The sequence below is a fragment of the Rattus norvegicus genome, chromosome 4, assembly GCF_036323735.1.
Source record: "Rattus norvegicus strain BN/NHsdMcwi chromosome 4, GRCr8, whole genome shotgun sequence".
NCBI classification, from domain to species: domain Eukaryota; kingdom Metazoa; phylum Chordata; class Mammalia; order Rodentia; family Muridae; genus Rattus; species Rattus norvegicus.
The window spans coordinates 13,627,820-13,645,526 of NC_086022.1; the positions used below are offsets into that span (position 1 = coordinate 13,627,820).

General features: G+C 45.3%; 1 protein-coding gene across 4 annotated transcripts in view; it reads left to right on the forward strand.

Annotated features, from left to right (window-relative positions):
* Positions 1-620: 620 nt before the first annotated feature.
* The window catches only part of Reln (reelin), a 426,762-nt gene continuing 409,675 nt past the window's right edge, over positions 621-17,707 (forward strand). For 2 of the 4 annotated variants that reach the window (XM_006235873.4, XM_039107062.2), the window contains exon 1: positions 632-1,152. In XM_006235873.4, coding sequence (XP_006235935.1) covers positions 921-1,152 — 232 coding nt within the window. In that variant the 5' untranslated portion in view covers positions 632-920. Of the gene's footprint in view, positions 1,153-17,707 lie in introns of all 4 variants that reach the window. The other 2 variants (XM_039107060.2, NM_080394.3) reach the window with 2 other exon arrangements.

A 17,707-nucleotide genomic window follows, 5' to 3' on the forward strand; every position in this document is an offset into this window, starting at 1 on the left:
CACAATCCCCACAATCCCCACAGCCCCTACAGCCAAGCAGCCCGACTATCTAGCCCCCCACCACTCCAGGTGGCAATCCCACCGTCACCCAATCTCCCTTTCAGCCTGGCTGCCGCTGAGGACCCGGGCCGGGGCAGCGGTGAGGTCGCGAGGCCTGGCTGGAAAGGGTACGGGCACGCGGGGCACCGTCGCGGCTCGGGGCCACTGGCGGGCGGGTCCCCAGAACAAGCGCTGGGCGCGGGGACTGCGGGGCGGCGGGCCCCGAGGGGCGCGGGGAGCAGCCGGCGCAGACAAAGAACGGCGCGGTCCCCGCCGCCCTCGGCTTCCCCGCGCGTCCTCGCAGAACGGGCAGCTGTGAGCCCCGGGCTCCGGCTCCCCGGGGCAGCCCGTCGGTCCCCGGCCGTTCACCGTTCCCGCAGCGGCCGGGCAGCCCTGCCCTTCCCGGCCGAGCGGGGCGTGGGCGGGAGACGCGCGTGTGCGCGGGACGCAGCCCGGGGTGCGGACACAGCCCGAGGGGGCGGGGACGGGCGCGGGGGCGGGGGCGCGGCTGGGACACGTGTGGCGGCGGCGGGGGAGGGGGCGGCGCCCGGGGCTTTAAGAAGGTGCGGAGGGGGCGGGCGCTTTCCCAAGCCCGGCCGAGGGGCGTCGCATGCACACGGGCAGCGGCGGCGCTCGGAGGCGGACGACGCGCTCTCGGCGCCCGCGGCCCCGGTGTCCCCACGCTCTCGCTCCCGCGGCCCAAAGTAACTTCGGGAGCCTCGGTCTCCCGCCAACTTCCCCCCGCGGGCTCGGTTGCCCGGAGCCGCTCGGATCGAGCCCGCCGCCGGCTCGCCTTCCCAGCACGCGGCTCCTCCGTGCCGGTGCCTCCGAAAGTGGATGAGAGAGCGCGCGGGGCGCGCGGCGGCACGGAGCGCGGCGGCATGGAGCGCGGCTGCTGGGCGCCGCGGACTCTCGTCCTGGCCGTGCTGCTGCTGCTGCTGGCGACGCTGAGGGCGCGCGCCGCCACGGGCTACTACCCGCGCTTCTCGCCCTTCTTTTTCCTGTGCACCCACCACGGGGAGCTGGAAGGGGATGGGGAGCAGGGCGAGGTGCTCATTTCCCTGCACATTGCGGGCAACCCCACCTACTACGTACCGGGACAGGAATACCATGGTAGGTACCACGGCATCCACAAGGCGCCGCGGTGGCCCGCGAGCGCATCTTCCCATCCTCTTCCTTTTTCCCAGGGGCCAGCCGGGCAGAGACCCGGACAACCTCCTACCTCAGCGGGGTTCGCTACCTGGGGAGAGAGAACAAAGTTAGTGGAGAATGGAGTCCTGAGATGGGATTTCAACTGTCCCTTAACACATCTCGGGATAAACTGGTGCTTATGTGACAGGCCACACAAGCTTTGGGCACTGCTGTCTTTCCCTCCTCACTCCCTGCAGCTGCCTGCCTAACTTGTGTATTCTCTTTTCCTAACCCCAGTACCTAGATACCAGACTTTTGTCCCGTTCTGGGACCCCCTTGGTGGGTCCCCAGGTGGCGCTGGGATTGTCATTGGACTTTGCAGGCCAGCTGCCCACAGACTTGGAGCGCTTTGGTCGGTGGCTGCCCATGCCGGCGGCCAGCTAAAAGTTCCCGCTGCTTTGCAGCCAGGAGTCCCCAGCGATCTACCGAGTGTCAGGCAATCCTCAAGAACCAGAGCGGCTGTTTCCAGCCCTTTATTCTTTTAAAGGGTCATAAAAATATCAGTGATTGATGATTTCTGTCATCCCCTTCATACTTTTAGCTTGATGCTTGCTTTTGTTAGCATCGTCTGGGTGATGATTCTTAATGACTTGTATCTGCACCGCTTTAAGTCCCTGGTAGGAGCTACAAGCTACTCGCGGGAAAGCCGATCCCTCTCCAAAGGGATCAGTATGCAGTCCTTCAACGAGGTTAAAACATTACTCAAAAAGGAAATGTAGCTACAAGAGGAGTAATTTAATGTAGTATGCAACCCTTCATTGAGGTTAAAACATTACTCAAAAATAAAAATTAGCTACAAGAAGAGCAATTTAATGTGGTACCTATTCTTTTGATCAAGTGGAATTATGTGGGGAGATAAAACATGTTTACTTTCAGTCTTCATACTGGGACTTCTTAAACAATGATAAAAATATTAAATTGGAAAATTTCCACAAAATATTGATACCCAATTAAATAAGCTATCATAGAGTGAACTCATGCCATCCCGTAGACACCGTCTGTAATAGGCTACAGGTGTTGACAGAGCAGAAGATGGCTGGCATTTCACATAGATTTGGAAGTGAAAATTTTACAAAACTACTTCAGTTTTCCATTTCAATAAAACCTTCCTATCCACCCCCAAATACTTTGAGTATGTTCATCCTAGATTTTTAAACCAGTGCCTTCACAACTTTGTTGTGGAATGGTGGCAGCCTTGCCCGTGGAATTTTAGAATTTAATTTTAGGAAGTTAATTTCTGTGACTAGTCTTTTAAAGAAAAGGGCTGGGGTTGGGGATTTAGCTCAGTGGTAAGGCGCTTGCCCAGCAAGCGCAAGGCCCTGAGTTCAGTCCCCAGCTCCGAGGGAAAAAAAAAGAAAAGGGCTTGCTTGTATGCGTTCCCTTCCCGAGAGTGATCAGGTGATTTTTCTGAGGCCATGAAAATCTTTGAAGTGGAAGGAACAGCTAGGCCTAACCCGCAAACTGAGACAGTTGTCACTTGGTGTGCCCCTTAGCAGATGTGCTAGCCTATTAGCTGTGAGAGTCATGGGCCAGTGAGTGAAGGCTGGTCTTAGAGGTGCTACTGTCAGGTTGTGATGGAGTCTTCGATGATGACAAAGCCGTATTGTCCCCCACCACACAGATCCTCTGTACAGCCCTGGTCGGCCAAGAAAGCACATGTGAGACTAAGAATGTAGCATCTGCAGCTTTTGCTGTAAACCTCAGCCTGAATGTAATCATGTCACTAAACCTGAAAAAAGGTGACTGTATTATTTGGATTGGACATGGCAGGGAACAGGTCCCTGGAATCTCTTTTATGCCACCAGAAAAGATGGGGCGGGGGATTTTATCACGAAACTTGAAAGGTCAAATTATTAGAGAGAATAATACCATTTTAAATTCCCATTAAATACTGTATCGAAGTTTTAGCTTTGGGAACCAGCTATACAATGACTCTAGGCCTCCAGTTTTTTTTCCTATAGAGTAGGCTAGAGGCAAGAGAAATGCTTAAAACTGAAATTATACGTCCATGTGGCTTTCATTATTAAATCTTTGGAAATGAAAGCATCTGTAAGAATTGACTCACTATAGGAAGTCATAATAAGTACATTCGTGGTTGGCTCGTTTTGGTGAATGTTGAAAGTCAGAGGTCATTTGGCTAAAATGCCTACTCAGGTGAGGAAATCTGTAAAATTTTGCCTTGGGAATCTCTTTCTAGCCGTCTACATCTTCTAAATGCAGCACCTATGTCAGGAAACACGGGTTTGTCTTAGATTTCCATGGAGCTCAGGGCTTTGGCTGAATGGCATTGGGTGGAGGGCTGGTAGTTTTGAGGTTTTTTTTTTTTCCTTTTTCTTTCCCCCTAAAGACTGTGCTGAGAAAGACCTGGTGTGTAGAATGGTACCCACCATAGACTGTGAATGGAGATGTCACCTAGTCTCTGAGGCTTGGGCTGTGTGGCAGTGTATAATACAAACACTTCAAAGTTATGCATTCCTGTATGAATTATATTTATTTAAAGATCTCTGTTGAAAATCTTTGACGAAACGAAGGCAGTAATACAGGGCTAGAGAGTCTAAGCCTGTGACAGAAATGTCAGGATTTCTAACAGATTTCTTCATGAGCTTCTGCTTCACGACAAAGGGTGACAGTCTCCTTCCCGTGTGTTTTATAGTCTGTTATACAAGGCTCTTTAGTCGATTAAAAAGATCCCACATACTTAGTGTTGAATCAGAAAGCTCTCAGAATTAGAATGCTTTAGTTTTCTAGAATTTCCCTTTTGGGGGAGTGCAAGTCCAAAGATCAACTTCCCAATGGGATTTCCAGACTTCGAATCTGAGACTTATTTTTTGTTTTTGGTAGAAATCCCCAAACAATTGGAACAGGAAATGGGAGTCTAGGCAGTACAGCCACAAAGTCACAGAGCTGTTTCTCTTCCCTGCCACGCCCAGGGACACTCTGTTTCTTCTAGGGACCAGCTCAGTTCTGTGAGACCCGTGAGGACTGAGTTGAAGTCTGCACCCTGCTCATGTGGCCATACCTCTTCCTCACAAACAACCAGAGGTATATAATTACCTTGTGTTCATAGCTGCCCCCACTTGCTGTTGTCCAGTTGATTTACAGAGAATTGTGGACGTTAAATTCTTCCAGTTTTACCTAAAACTTCAGAAAGATGTTTATTCCTCTTTGCTTGGGATAGCTAATATCTCTGAGAAAGCATATCAGTGCTTTAGAAGAGAAAGCCTTTTAGACATCTTGGAATTCATGTCAGATAAGAACCTGCCCACCAGGTAAGGGACTTTACGTGGTCGCCGTGGTGAAGCTAGGCGTTGTCCAAGAACATTGTAGAGCAACGGCACAGGCATGTGAGTCTGCCCAATACTTCAGCTTTCAGAAGGCGATTTACGAGGTTAGAATCCCTGCCACTTTGGTAGCATAAAGCAGAGCAGGTGAGAAGTAGGCTCAGAAGTGCCCGACTGAAGGGAAGCCAGCAGTCAGAACTTGGCTATGTAAAATCAAATTGGCAGCGGTGGGAAAGGAGCTTTTTACTGCATTCTGTTGACCCAGCGTCACTGTTGGTGGCTTATTTTATTTTTTTACCTCATCATTTTTTTCACAAGTGGTACTGTGGGGAAGGCAGGAGACTCAATTTCCTAAGGCCCAAATGGAACATTGCCCTTTAAAGGTGCAATCAGGATGACACACTAAGGCTGCTTTGCCGAAATAACTACACTTAACTACTTTTGTAGGTAAATGTGCTCGGCTGGTAAATGTGATCAACTGGTGGCTATTCAATTTCTTTTCAAAGAAAGCACAAGGTGGTGGCATTTCAAGTAAAGAAGTAACAGTGTTTCTTAGACATATTTTGAAAATACACCCCAGACTTAGTTCCCTTTAAAGGAATGATGTTACTGTTCGGATGAAAGTAACTTCTGATTGCTAATGTAACTATTGTGTGGCCGTTTTTCCTTGTACGTTTCAGAGCCTGGAGTCAGCACATTTCAACTGTTAAACTCATTCATCACGTGCGATTTCTAAGTGAAATGCACCTGTGTCCTGTGCACACATGTCTACAGAAATTGGATGTTTTTAAAGCATTCTGCCTTACTCGTTACACATTTTATCTTACTCTATGTGGTTTTATCCCACTCATATTGTACTGATGTAGTTCATATTTTTTTGAAATAATATAAGTCTTGCTCTGTGTAATTTTTATTCTGTGTATTTTTATTCCAATTTCAAGCTGAAAAAAAAGAAAGGAAAATAGAAAAGCCCAGGTGTTTGGAACGCTAGTCTAAAGCTTCTCACTTGGGCAGAGCTCTCATTCATTCTTAGCACCACTGACTAGACCTTACTAGAATAATTCCCCTCATTTTTGTGAATGTTTATCTTGAACAATGGTTTTATTTAGATGTTAAGAATAAAACATAGCTGCACCTCTACAATCATGAACTGCCTTTCTCTAATAAAAATTTTTAATTTTAACAGGATCTTGAATATTTGAACAGGTTTCTCAAATAAGTACAAGTGGATTCCAAACTTTTCACTGATGGACACAGTTAAAAGAAAACATTTAAAAGTGAATTTTTATTTCTTTTCCTCTGCTTGAGAGTTGGCCAGCTTCACAGGATCGTCTGTAAGCCTCGCCAGTTACCTTGGAAAGATTACACATTAGGTCACGGCTTTATTCTGATAATCTATAATGCTACTTCAGATAATTGTTAATCATAATTAGTTGGGCTCATTACATCTTTAATCTTCCCTAGTAGTTGCTGAGGTCCAGCCTTCCACTGCAGAGAAGCTTCATATCTGGAAATCATGCATTGAGTGACCAGAATTTTGTGAAGATTTGGAATGTTAAAGATTTATAAAGACCGTATATTTTGTAGAAATAGAGTAATTGGGCTTCTGTCCACTCAATCCAGGAAAGAAAGAGGGGGAATTTAGGCTGAATATGGTAAGTTCCTGTGAGCAGAGAAAAGGGCTCATGCTCAAGTCATAATACTGACATAAAGCATGTAGAAATGGAAATATATTTATCAAAGTTCTAATTTAATGGAGACATTAATCTGTGTCACCCGGTCTTAGACTCATTAATAAAGTAATCAAGCTTAAATAGAATTCCAACCCCAAATATGATTTCAATTTCATCTATTTTAAGCAAACATAAAAAATATTTATGGAGAATATTGATATTTTACAAGTTGAGATTGATTTTTTTTTTTTGGTTCTTTTTTTCGGAGCTGGGGACTGAACCCAGGGCCTTGCGCTTCCTAGGCAAGCGCTCTACCACTGAGCTAAATCCCCAACCCCGAGATTGATTTTTAAATACCAAGCCCTGCTCAGAAGTGAGGGGTCCAAACTGCTCTTGCAGAGAACCTGGGTTCCGTTCCCAGCACCCACCTCCAAGGCTCACAACCTCCAGAAGCCCAGGCTCCTGACGGAGCTGATAAGCGGGTCTGGAAGCGCCTGCAGTCACATGCATTCTCTTCTCCCCTCCACGACGCATAATTTAAAATAAAATAAAATATTAAAAGATGAAGATGGTGCAATGTTAAAAGCTCTGCTTGTAGGACATTCCCCTCGAAGACCTCTGGCTCTGGGAAGTAGCTCGGAGAGTAGCCGTACACACCCTGGCCGGGTCCTTGAGGGAAGAGCTTCTTGAAGGCATTTTCTGCACACAGCTTGATTAATTTTTTTAAATGTGAGTTCCTTGAAGACTGTATGTATAGTTTTTACTTTAAGATCTATATCTGGTAGGCTTCAACTGCAGAGACTAGTTTGAGGGTGCAGGGTTCTACCCAGGAGAACATTTTAAGACTCCTGTATACCTTTGATGCTAAGTCAGCTTTCTTTAGACAGACGAAGCTTTTTTATTATTAGGTTCTATTGATTAAAGGACCATCCTTTAATCTGCTACGCTGGAAGAGGTTTAGTCTAGCACAGGTTATCAATGGGACCACTGTCCACAGCTGAGAAGTCATGCGGGTTATTGAGCGGTGTGACTGGTACTCTGCTCCCGGCTTCTCTGACCAGTCCCCACCCACCTTTCTCATCACAACCTCCTGCTTCCCCTTCTTTCTTCTTCCCCCCTCACAACTTGTTCTTTTTTAGTCTCTTTTGTCTTTCTCCCCTTCAAATTCTCCCCTATGTCCCCCATTTGTGTGCTCTAAGGATAATGTATAATGTGAAAGACAGGACATTTACACAGCAAGTTACAGTCCTTGACTATCAGCAGTATCTGGGGTGGGTACATGGCGCCTTAGACTATCAAGTGTTACAATTTCACGACGTTCACTCGCACACTACGGCCTGATTTCTTGAACTGTTGGTTGTTTATTCCCAGTAAAAAGGAGCTCCCTTTTACACTATGAAATCTCTCAGAGCTTGCAAGCCTATAGTCATGTAATTCTAAGTGAACTGCCCTCCTCGCCCTGGTCGGCCTGCAGAATCAGAAACCAAGGCAGAGAGGCCCTCCAGTGCCAAGTTGCACCCCAGCCCCAGTTCCATTTCTAATGTAGCAGTGAATCTAGCCTTGTTTCAGGATTGCAGTTAAGTGTAAATACATGGTAGGCATTACCGATAGCGGTTTTAGCATCCGCCCGCCATGCTTATCCCACAGGTGAGGGACAGCAGCAAATAGTGGTTCATCCACGCCGTCCATTTTGTTTTGCTAATGTTGGCAGCTCTTAAGGAAAATTCTGAGTTGGGCATATTAAGGGCAGTCACACAATTCAAAGGAAATACTACTCATCACGAAGAACATGATCCCAGATCAACACACGACTTCCCTACAGCTCTGAAGAAGCGGATAGTATAGCTTTGATCCAACATAAATTTTGTAGGTTTAGCCAATTCCATCTAAAACTTTACTATTCTTTAATTAATTAATGCTCGTTGTTAGGATAACACTCAAAAAAAATGGGTGTCTGTCTTGGCGGTGGTCTAAGAGGGATGAGAGAAGAAAGACACCAGCTTAATGTATTTACCAGGTTCTATTTATAACCTTATGTAAAGTAATTTTAAAATGTAGATCCGTCTTCTGCCGGATTAGAGTGGAAAGATCCTGACTTTGAACTAGAGTTGCTGGAGCAAAGACTGAGGGGAGAAACTGAAGTTCACAGTAGTCTAGTGGTAAATCGGAAGGGTAATACATTTGCATTTACATATAGCACATTTACAGGAAAACACACACCAGCCAGGAAGGCACTGGCTTCTCCACTGTCTTCCTACATCACCGCAAAAAGCTGTTATGAATGACAGGCAACCATTGGAGGGAAGTATGGGGCTAGATGGTCTCACTGGTAGATTCCATAATTCGTCATTTTCTTAACCCGACTCCTGCCAGCAGGTCGGGGTTGAATCTTCCTCACTAGGCCCTACGGGAGGTAGAGAGCCCTGGCTTTAGACTCTGTAATGCCATGTTTGGTGGTGCCCACTTGTATGCCTCTTTGTTTTGTTCTGGTGAACTCTGTGTCCCATTAAACATGTCTTTCTGTGGCTTAGTCTAGTTCACTGATAGGAAATGGCTGGGATCGCTAGGAAGTTTTGGATAACATTAGTGAAGGGGATCTTGAAAATGACGCAGCAGGTGATTAACTCTTTCTTCTGGTGGGATGTGGGTACAGCAGTCTTGTCCCAATGCTTACATTTTCTTGTTTACCCCAGCCCTGAAATGTTTAGATTCCCACTGTTACAAGAAATTACACTTCTCTCATCTGTCCGTCATGCTTCTTGTATTGAACTTGGACCAGCCCGATCCTCTTGTATAGTTAGTTACTTTGTGGAACAGTATGCTTTGTGAATATCCCCGAAAACATTTCCGCAGGTCTCAGAGAAGGTGCATGTTATGTTAATGTCACATATACTTTGGGAACGTAGCCTTCGCCTGACCCCCAGTTTCTGGAATTCCTTACGCACCATCACTTATGTCATTAGTTTCCTTTACTGAACTCTATTTCCTGGCTTTCCTATCTCTCTAAAGTGCAGCGTCACCATATGTAAATCCTGTTGACACTTAGAACACAGTAGACATCTGACACGGTTGTAAATGTGAGTTCTGCCTCCACTTTAACCTTGTTTGTTACGGCTGGCTCAGCCTCCAGGACCAAATCCAAGCCTGCCATTTCTCTAGCGTGTTCCATACTGACAGAGGAAACAGATGTCGCTGCCCTACCTTCTGGAACACGCCGTCTCCCGTTGGGTTCAGGCACCTTTGCTGTGAATGCGGAGAAGTCCTGTGATCAGATCCAGTTCTTTTAACGTTTCCTTTTCCCTTGTAAACACTTCCTGCATTTTCATCCTGCAAAACATGATCTGTGTTGTGTCCACTGGTTGTGGGAACTAGGAGGAAATTAGTTGGTCCTCCATTCCAATAAATAAAATGAGAAAGGATTGCAGAGCAGAAGAGACAGCTCAGCCGTTGAGAGCTCACACTGTGCTTACAGGGAATGGAATTCAGTTTTTATCACTCAACTGCTCAAACCTTGAACATAACCCCAGCTCCCAGGACAGCACACTCTGGTCTCTGCCCTCACCCTACTTGTGACTCGTGTGCAATACCCACGCATAGACACAGACACAATTAAAAATAAAATAAATACTAAAAAAAAAAAGAGAGAGAGAAAAGAAAAATGGCTTCTCATCCCCACTCCAGGCACTGACACTATCTAGAGAAAAACAAAGAACTCAAAAAAATTCTAAATAATTAATAATAACAACACCAGAACTTAAAGCAACAGTTAATATGTGCAGATACACACGCCTTTGGTGTATTAATGCACGTGATTTTACCATGACATCTTGAAGTGAAGGGGGATGTGCTTCCCTTTTTATGGATGCAGAGCTGAGTCACAGGGAATAAATGTTTTGTGTATGACTGTTAAATGCCATTACTGATAGTTCTTAGTCTATCCTGCCCTAGAACCCAAACCTTTATACACTTAGTTTTAGAAATGATGTTTATCTTATGAAAGAAGAAAGAACAGGATGAATTAAAGTCATTTTAGAAAAGAGAAAACTAAGAATTGGAAGCCAGTTTTGTTATTCTAAGGTGAAGTCAGTAAGTACAGATTGCAAAGTCAAACCAGAAAGCTAACCTTTGTTAAACAAGGATGAACTCTACCCCCAAGTCCTTGTTTGACCAAAACTGCCTTTCAGATAAAGCACGAGGAAAGGTGCCGTCTGGTTTGTGTGGCCCCAGAGAGTTAATGTGCCTCCAAAATGTGCTGATAAAAAGTATTAAAAAATCCAAGTTTTGTTTAAATTTATTTTTTAACACTTTTGAAAATTCAAGGTTTTAGTAAGACGTTCGCTTCACCAATAGGGTCTGAATATCTGAAGAACATTGAAAGTTTAGGTGGGGACAGGATATTTTGGTTGGACGTGGAGGAATTTTAATCCAGCAACATGGTTGCTTTGGCAAGGGATCACATCCAAAGACCTCCTAGGTCTGTGTGATCTGTCTGGAATGCAGTCACACTCTTAGTACAAACCCTTAATCCCTGACCACGGAGGGCAGTTCAGTGAGTGAGTTCAGTTGAATTCAGGCAGTGCAGTGGAGTTCAGTTCAGTTTGATGCAATTCAGTGTAGTTCAGTGAGTAGAGTGGAGTTGAGTGCGTCTGTGAGTTCATGCAGAAGCAGTTGAAGCCAGAGAATAAGAAGGAGCCAGGAGATTAGAACACATGTCTAGGGTTAGTTTGAGGCCAAGCAGAGCAATTCAGTGAGATGCTAAGAGAAGCCAGATTGAATCAGCCAGCCTGGAGGGGAGTTTAGGCCAGAACAGCTGAGTTGAACCAGCCAACCAGAGTTCAGAAAGAGCTAGAAAGGGTGAGCTTACTCTGCAGTAAGTCTCTGAGATGACATATCTGGCAACAAAAGTTACATTTAGACTAGAAACCTATCTGTGATACGTTCCTTTCTTTAGGAAGTTCTGTATGCATGTTACCCTGTGAGGCAGAGTGGCGTGATACACACTGGGGTCCTTGTTGGTAACACGGTCAACACTGGTTCTACAATGTCAGCCTTTCATCCCAAGTTCAGCTCCAAGAGCCATAGAAGAACCAGTGGAATAACATTTGCTCTGTACCTCACGACACAAATATTTTCTATACACAAATCTTTTTATCCTTGCCTCCAAAAATTTCACCTTCTGATGTGAAGTCAGAGCCCAGCTCCAGACCTCCAGTGGGGCAGGGTGAAGTGAAGCAGACAGGACCATATAGCTCTGCGTCTGGGGAATGGACAGAAGCTGCCCCTGCCTCAGACTCCCTTAGTACATGCATGTCCCGCTCATCACTGTCAACCCGGTAATCCAGAGATTGGCATCAGACTCAGACTGAGATCCAGTTGTCAGTGAAGTCAAAATGTAGAGGGCAGACTTTGTCTTGGGGTTCCTCTTGTGGAATATGCAGGGTGTCAGAGGGCCTAGAGTTGTTCATTCCTGTGTTCCATAGGAGGGAAAAATTGACCTCATTAAACTTCAGTAACGCGAAAGCCAGTAGTCACCTTTGTTAGAATGTCATAGGAATGTAGTCTACAGGCGTCTTTTCTCAAGCCTGACAAACGAGGCCGTGCGTCCTGCTGGCATTTTGTGACGATGACCTGTGCTAATCTGTAGTGAGCGGGTTAGTCTGTGAGCCTCCTAGTAGGCAGGGAAGAAAGCCCCAGTGTGGCTTATCATGATTTCTGACCTAATACAAGGGTTAATATCTTTAGAATTTTTCCTTTAAATAAGAATGACTTGTTCTAGATTGTTGACACACCCTCCGATAGACACTATTTCTTGTGGACTATTTTAATCACGTAGGAAACTACAGCACACGAACATTTAAGATTGGTATCACTAATGAGCACCCAGAAGGTAGCCATCTGTATTTGTCGAAACAAAATACAAGTACGGTTGACAGCAAACTCTCCACTTGTTAAAGTATTTATTGACCCAGAGTTGATCCCCTAGCTTAGTCGGTTTCTGCCCCCAGATAACCGGTCATTCTCAAGCATTTCAAGAACATGACAGATGGCGTGGAATCCTCGTCCACGTGTAAGAACAGCGACTCTTGAACAAGGTGCAGGATCGGTTGTCAGCTAATGGAAAACTGTTCACCCTTTTGAAAGAATATCTAACTGTGTATAAGAGGAGTGGATGTGGACATTGTGCTAATTGGAATAAGCTGGGAGACAAATGTGGAATTCAACATGTTAAACTCAGAAGTAGAATGAGATGGGTATTACCTGAGGCTGGGGAGGGGCTCAGCCGACAGTCAGAGGAATAAATTCAAAGGAGTTGGCTGTGTTGACAGACATGATGACACACACCCATAATCTGGTGGTGGGGAGTGGGGCGCAAATCTGAGGGAGGAGATGTGAATATTCGAAGTCAGCATGGGCTACACAGTAAGACCTTAACTCAAAAGAAATTAACAAGGCCTATTGTATACATAATTACTATAATTAGGGATATATTATATATATATATATATATATATATACTATGAAACTTAACACATGTCAAGGGCTGAGACTGTAGCCCAGTGGCATAGGCTCAGATCTTGGTTGTCAGAACAGACATCTACCACAAAACAGAACCTCAGAAAGGACCTCCATTACCTTGGCTAATTTAGGATAACAAATCTTTCTAGTAAGTGAAAAGAATGTGAAGAGTTACCCCCTCAGAACGCACAGGTCTTGGTATTAAGTATCTGAACTTTTCTTGTGAAACTAACCTCGCTTTAAACCTTGTGACCTTTATCAGCTGCCATAGGACTGTGTAGTTCAGAGAGGAAAGGATGCCTACCCTGTCGGAAGCAGAGATAAACTATGTCTAACTTGAACTAAAACTAACAAACTGAAGGTAGATCATGTCTGGAGGGAAAGCACAAACCCCACACTTGGAAGTCATGAGGCCGTCTCAGATGTCAGTGGAGGATGCTGCTGACAGGACCCGATGGCAGGAAACAGTACAGCTTCTCACCGCAGTTAGGGCGAGCCTTCTCCTCCCTTCCCTTTAGTGCGCCATTGGATTTTATTTTCACATTCCTAGAACCACAAGTCAGAGTGGGCTTCCTGGGGCAGGGCAGAGAGGCTCTTCTCTCGTACACGTGATCCAGCCTGAAGGTAACTGATTTGGCTTTGCAGTTTTGTGCCAATGTCTGAGTCTCTTGCGTGTTTAATCAGACTGATGGCAGGAGCCGACCTTCTTGCTTCTGCGGACGAATCTTCGCCAGACCACCAGGGATCTTGCTCTCGAGTTCCTTCATGGGTTTATGAGAGAACACACAGATCTGCCTTCAACTGCACTATTAGAAACCCATCTCAGCGCTCACTAGGAGATGTCACAAGGCTTCTTTCAGGACCAAGGCAGAGCTTGTCACCAGGGACCGTCCGTTTTCCTCTGGCACGTTCTCAGTGGACTTCCGAGGCTCTGACTTTGTCCCTGCCTGCCCGACTGCAGAATCCGGGGAGCCTGGCTTGTCTTTACTGCTTTCTCTCTTCATCCACCCTTTTCTCGCCGGCGATGTCATCTGTCCTAACGCTTTAAGTGCCATCTCCACACCGTTAACTCCCAAACAACTGTCCTCCACTCACTGCTTGTTACTGCTGACTTAATGTCTGCACTTGGCCGTCTGCCCAGAGCTCCCTGCACCTCTTCATCATGATGTCCCTTCACAAGCTCCTTCTGGAGTCTCCCCAGCTCTCCAAATGTCAACGCGCTCTCTAGAGATAGCCAGTCCTCTTAATCGCGGTCTAATACCCCATCTGATCCCCACTCTAAGCCTTTCCAGCTGTGTATTACAGCCTCTGGACCTGCCCTTGCCTTGCACAGCCAGCTTCTCCTCATCGTCCTTGCCTCTGCCTTGTGCTCAGTAGTTTGGGAATCTAGTTAGGACCAGGCTAGTGCTGTCCTCTGCTGCATACTGTCTACCTCAGACAGCTCCAGGCTCCTTACCCAGCATCCCATCCAGCTTGCCCTTCCCACCAACAGAGTGGCCGGAATTTGAATAATAAATTATAAGGTAATTTTACCTGCATCTTTCGTTCTTCCTGTCTCCTAGAAGAGATGCAAAGCCCCTGTGGTGGCCTATAGGATGTGGCGGCGCCTGGCTCTTGTTTCTTTTCTGATGTCCTGTTTTGTCCTTCTTGTCTGTCTTCCACACCAATCACGAGGGCTTCATCTCTCTCCTAAGGTGTGGTAGAACTCTAATACTCCAGGGGTTTTACGTTTGCAGTCCTCCTGGTTAGCATGCGCATCCTAGGATGGCCTCGTGCTTGCTCTCAGAAATTCCAGCCATTGTCAGCTCTAACCTTGGTGAGATCTCCCTGGCCGCACGACCTAATGACAAACGAAGGCCCCTTCTTTCCCAGCGCTTGGATTTCCTTTGACTGCATTATTTCTCTTTGTGTCATGCCAGACATGTCACTGAACAAAGATCACGTGCGGGATTCCCTGAATAGCTATAACTGTCTGAACGTGATAATTCCAAACTAAGAAATTAAAAAGATCATTTATAAAGGTGGATGTAAGTGTACAGTCCCTAACTTTGGCTGTTGGGTGGAAGATAACAGTACTTAGCAAATCTGAGAATCAGTCTCTGTAGTCCAAGATTCTCATGACTTCTGTGAGACCGTGAAAGGCTATTTATAGTAGCTTTTGGGCTGTCCTCACTTTAACTATATGTTAGCATATCCCCAAAGTTCTCATAGCAATTAGTAACTATAATTATTAATAGAAACTATAATGGATTTTAAGTTCTTGTTCCCAGAAGCTTGTCTGTGCTGTACCATAAATAAATCCGAAGCAATCTTGATGAATGGGAAGATAGGTTTTATTTAAATTTTCATCTGAATGGGAATAAATAATGGGAGGACAGACTAAAATAGTTTCCACAGATATGCAGCAACCATATATAAAACATGCAAAAATAACAACTGAAAAGTTGGACCAAAAATTCATCTTCTAAGAGAAAGTCTTCTCGACTAGTGATAGTTGACTAGAGAATAGCATTTGAGACAGGTGCTCTGTGCTTTCGTGTCAAGGAATGCTGTTCAATCCTTCCCTTATTTTAAAGCGTGTTTAATAGTTTTATTGTTTCTAAGCTGGATTTTAGCTGATTTCTTTGCCCATTTTCCTACCCTGCTGCTGAAATCTGTATTTCTAATATGTCTCTCTCCAACTTTAATCCCCCTAGTCTGTGTGTGTGTGTGTGTGTGAGAGAGAGAGAGAGAGAGAGAGGAGAGAGAGAGAGACAGAGGGACAGAGAGACAGAGAGACAGAGACAGAGACAGACAGACAGAGACAGAGACAGACAGACAGAGGGGGAGGGGAGAGGGAGAGAGAATGAGAGTCACTGAGTTTAGTTTCTTGCTCAAGGTTACTTTCCAGCTCAGGGCTACACTACTGAAAAAAGTGTCACCCCTCCCCCAACAGTCTTATCTGCCAATAATCCCTCAGGGGACTTATGGGCTCCTCCATCATCCTTTTCAATATCAATTTTAATAACGTGTTGGTAATGTTAACGATCCCTTGTAATATACTCTGTATTTTTCCAGTTTTCCTTCATGAGTTCATTTATAAAGGAGCATGGCATTATCTTATATGTGTTCCGCTTTGATCGGGCAGTGGATGCCTAACGTTGACTCATTGGTGTTGACCTCATGGCAGGGTGAGTCAGCCTGAGTGTGCTGTGTGTAATGCATCACAGCCTTGCTGTTGTCTTTGGAGGGCTCTACACATTGGAATCATCAAGGAAAGCCCCAGGAGGAAAGGGTAGCAAAAAAGATTGTGAAAAGGAGACTTGTTTACCATTTCATAGTCTTTGTAACATTGGAGGCAGAAACCTTCAATGTTTCCTGTGTCGGAAAAGAATGGGCCGTGTATTGTACAAAGAAGCATCCCAACCCAACAGAAGCCAACACAATTTCTTTCTGGAAAAAAAGGGTGTGTCACCACCCACACTGAGCTAGCAAGCATATTGGGACAGAAAGGTCACACAGGTGGTGGGTGACTGTGTCTCCCACTGAAGGAAGCTGGATCTGAAGTGAAGGAAAAGGGGAGAGGCTCACAGCCCCTGCTTATCAAACTTTGGAAACACAGGGGACCTTTGTGCAAACAAAGCGTCATCAAGCCGGAAAGATTAAAGATTTAAATGCCTTTCCTTAGAAGTTTTTCTGAGGTGGGGGAGATAATGGAGTATTGGCCTCTGGCAGTCTAGCCACCTTTAATAGAGAGAAAAGCTTCACATTTGAAATGCAAATAAATATCCAATAAAATAAAAGAAAAAGAAAACATTTCTCTTCAATTGCATATGAACTAAAAGAAAAGGACGGCTTTGTTTGACCTCAGTTGGGAATGTATGTGTTGGGACCTCAACTTTATTTTGCCCACAGATGACTAAAAATGAACCATGGGATTAGATCTTGGAACTGTAGACAAACTTATAAACTCGTTCATAAAAGTGGGCTGATACAGCCCTGTGAGAATTACGAAGCCCAAGGCCTCTTCCTTTCAAAGAACTGCCTCTCCTAGTCCTTTCTCCATATGTGGATGTCCGGATGGGATGGTGGGACAGGAAGTCACTGGGGTTGGGAGCTCATTTTTGTGGTGTTTTCTGACTTCAGTTTTATGAAGACTACCAAAAGGTTCTTGTATCTTCTCTCCTATTTTTCAGAGGAAAAATATTAATTGCATTAATATTAATTAATTACCATTAATTAGCATATTAATTGCATACAAATATAATGTTGATTAATATATTAATTGCATAGAAATATAAAAACATTTAAAATATATAAGCATAAATATATTTCCTTAACATATATCACACAGCGAGGGGGCTCATTACTGTTTCATACATACACATGATGTCTACTGTGTGTGGATCTTACTCACCTTCTGTGTCCCCCTGTCACACACTGATCCTCTTCATCCTCCCAATCAGTCTTCCTTTAATTGAAGTGCGTTTGTTTTTACGTATGGATATCTCAGTGAGCTTGCTTAGGGTTGAGTGAATGAACATGGGTGGGGTTCATTTACTGGTGCATGGGCATTTTATCTCATCCACTCTTCTGGCTCTTATTATTTTTAAAAATTCATTTTTTTTATCTATAAATGAGTCTTTTATGAATGTATGACCAGCACTTGCCTGCAGTACCCATGGAGGCCAGAAGAGGGCATCAGATCCCCTGGGCCTGGAGTGACAATGGTTGGGAACTGCCTGGGAGCCTGGGTCCTTGGAAGCGCGATCTCTCCAGCCCTTGGTTCTGATATTCTTTGCTCCCATCTGTGATGCACCTTGAGGGGCTGGCGTAGCTGCAACCTGAGGGATGAGTGAGCAGCAGTCCTGTTCTCAGCAAGCCCCCAATTACGGCTCTACATTAGTGCACTGGCCGCCTCAGAGAGAAGCCTCTCCGACCAGAGCTGACAGCAGCTCTAACCTCTGAGGAGAAATTAGTACTCAGAGGGCAGTTTGGCAGCACGAGTGAGCTCCCCGCTAGGCAGTC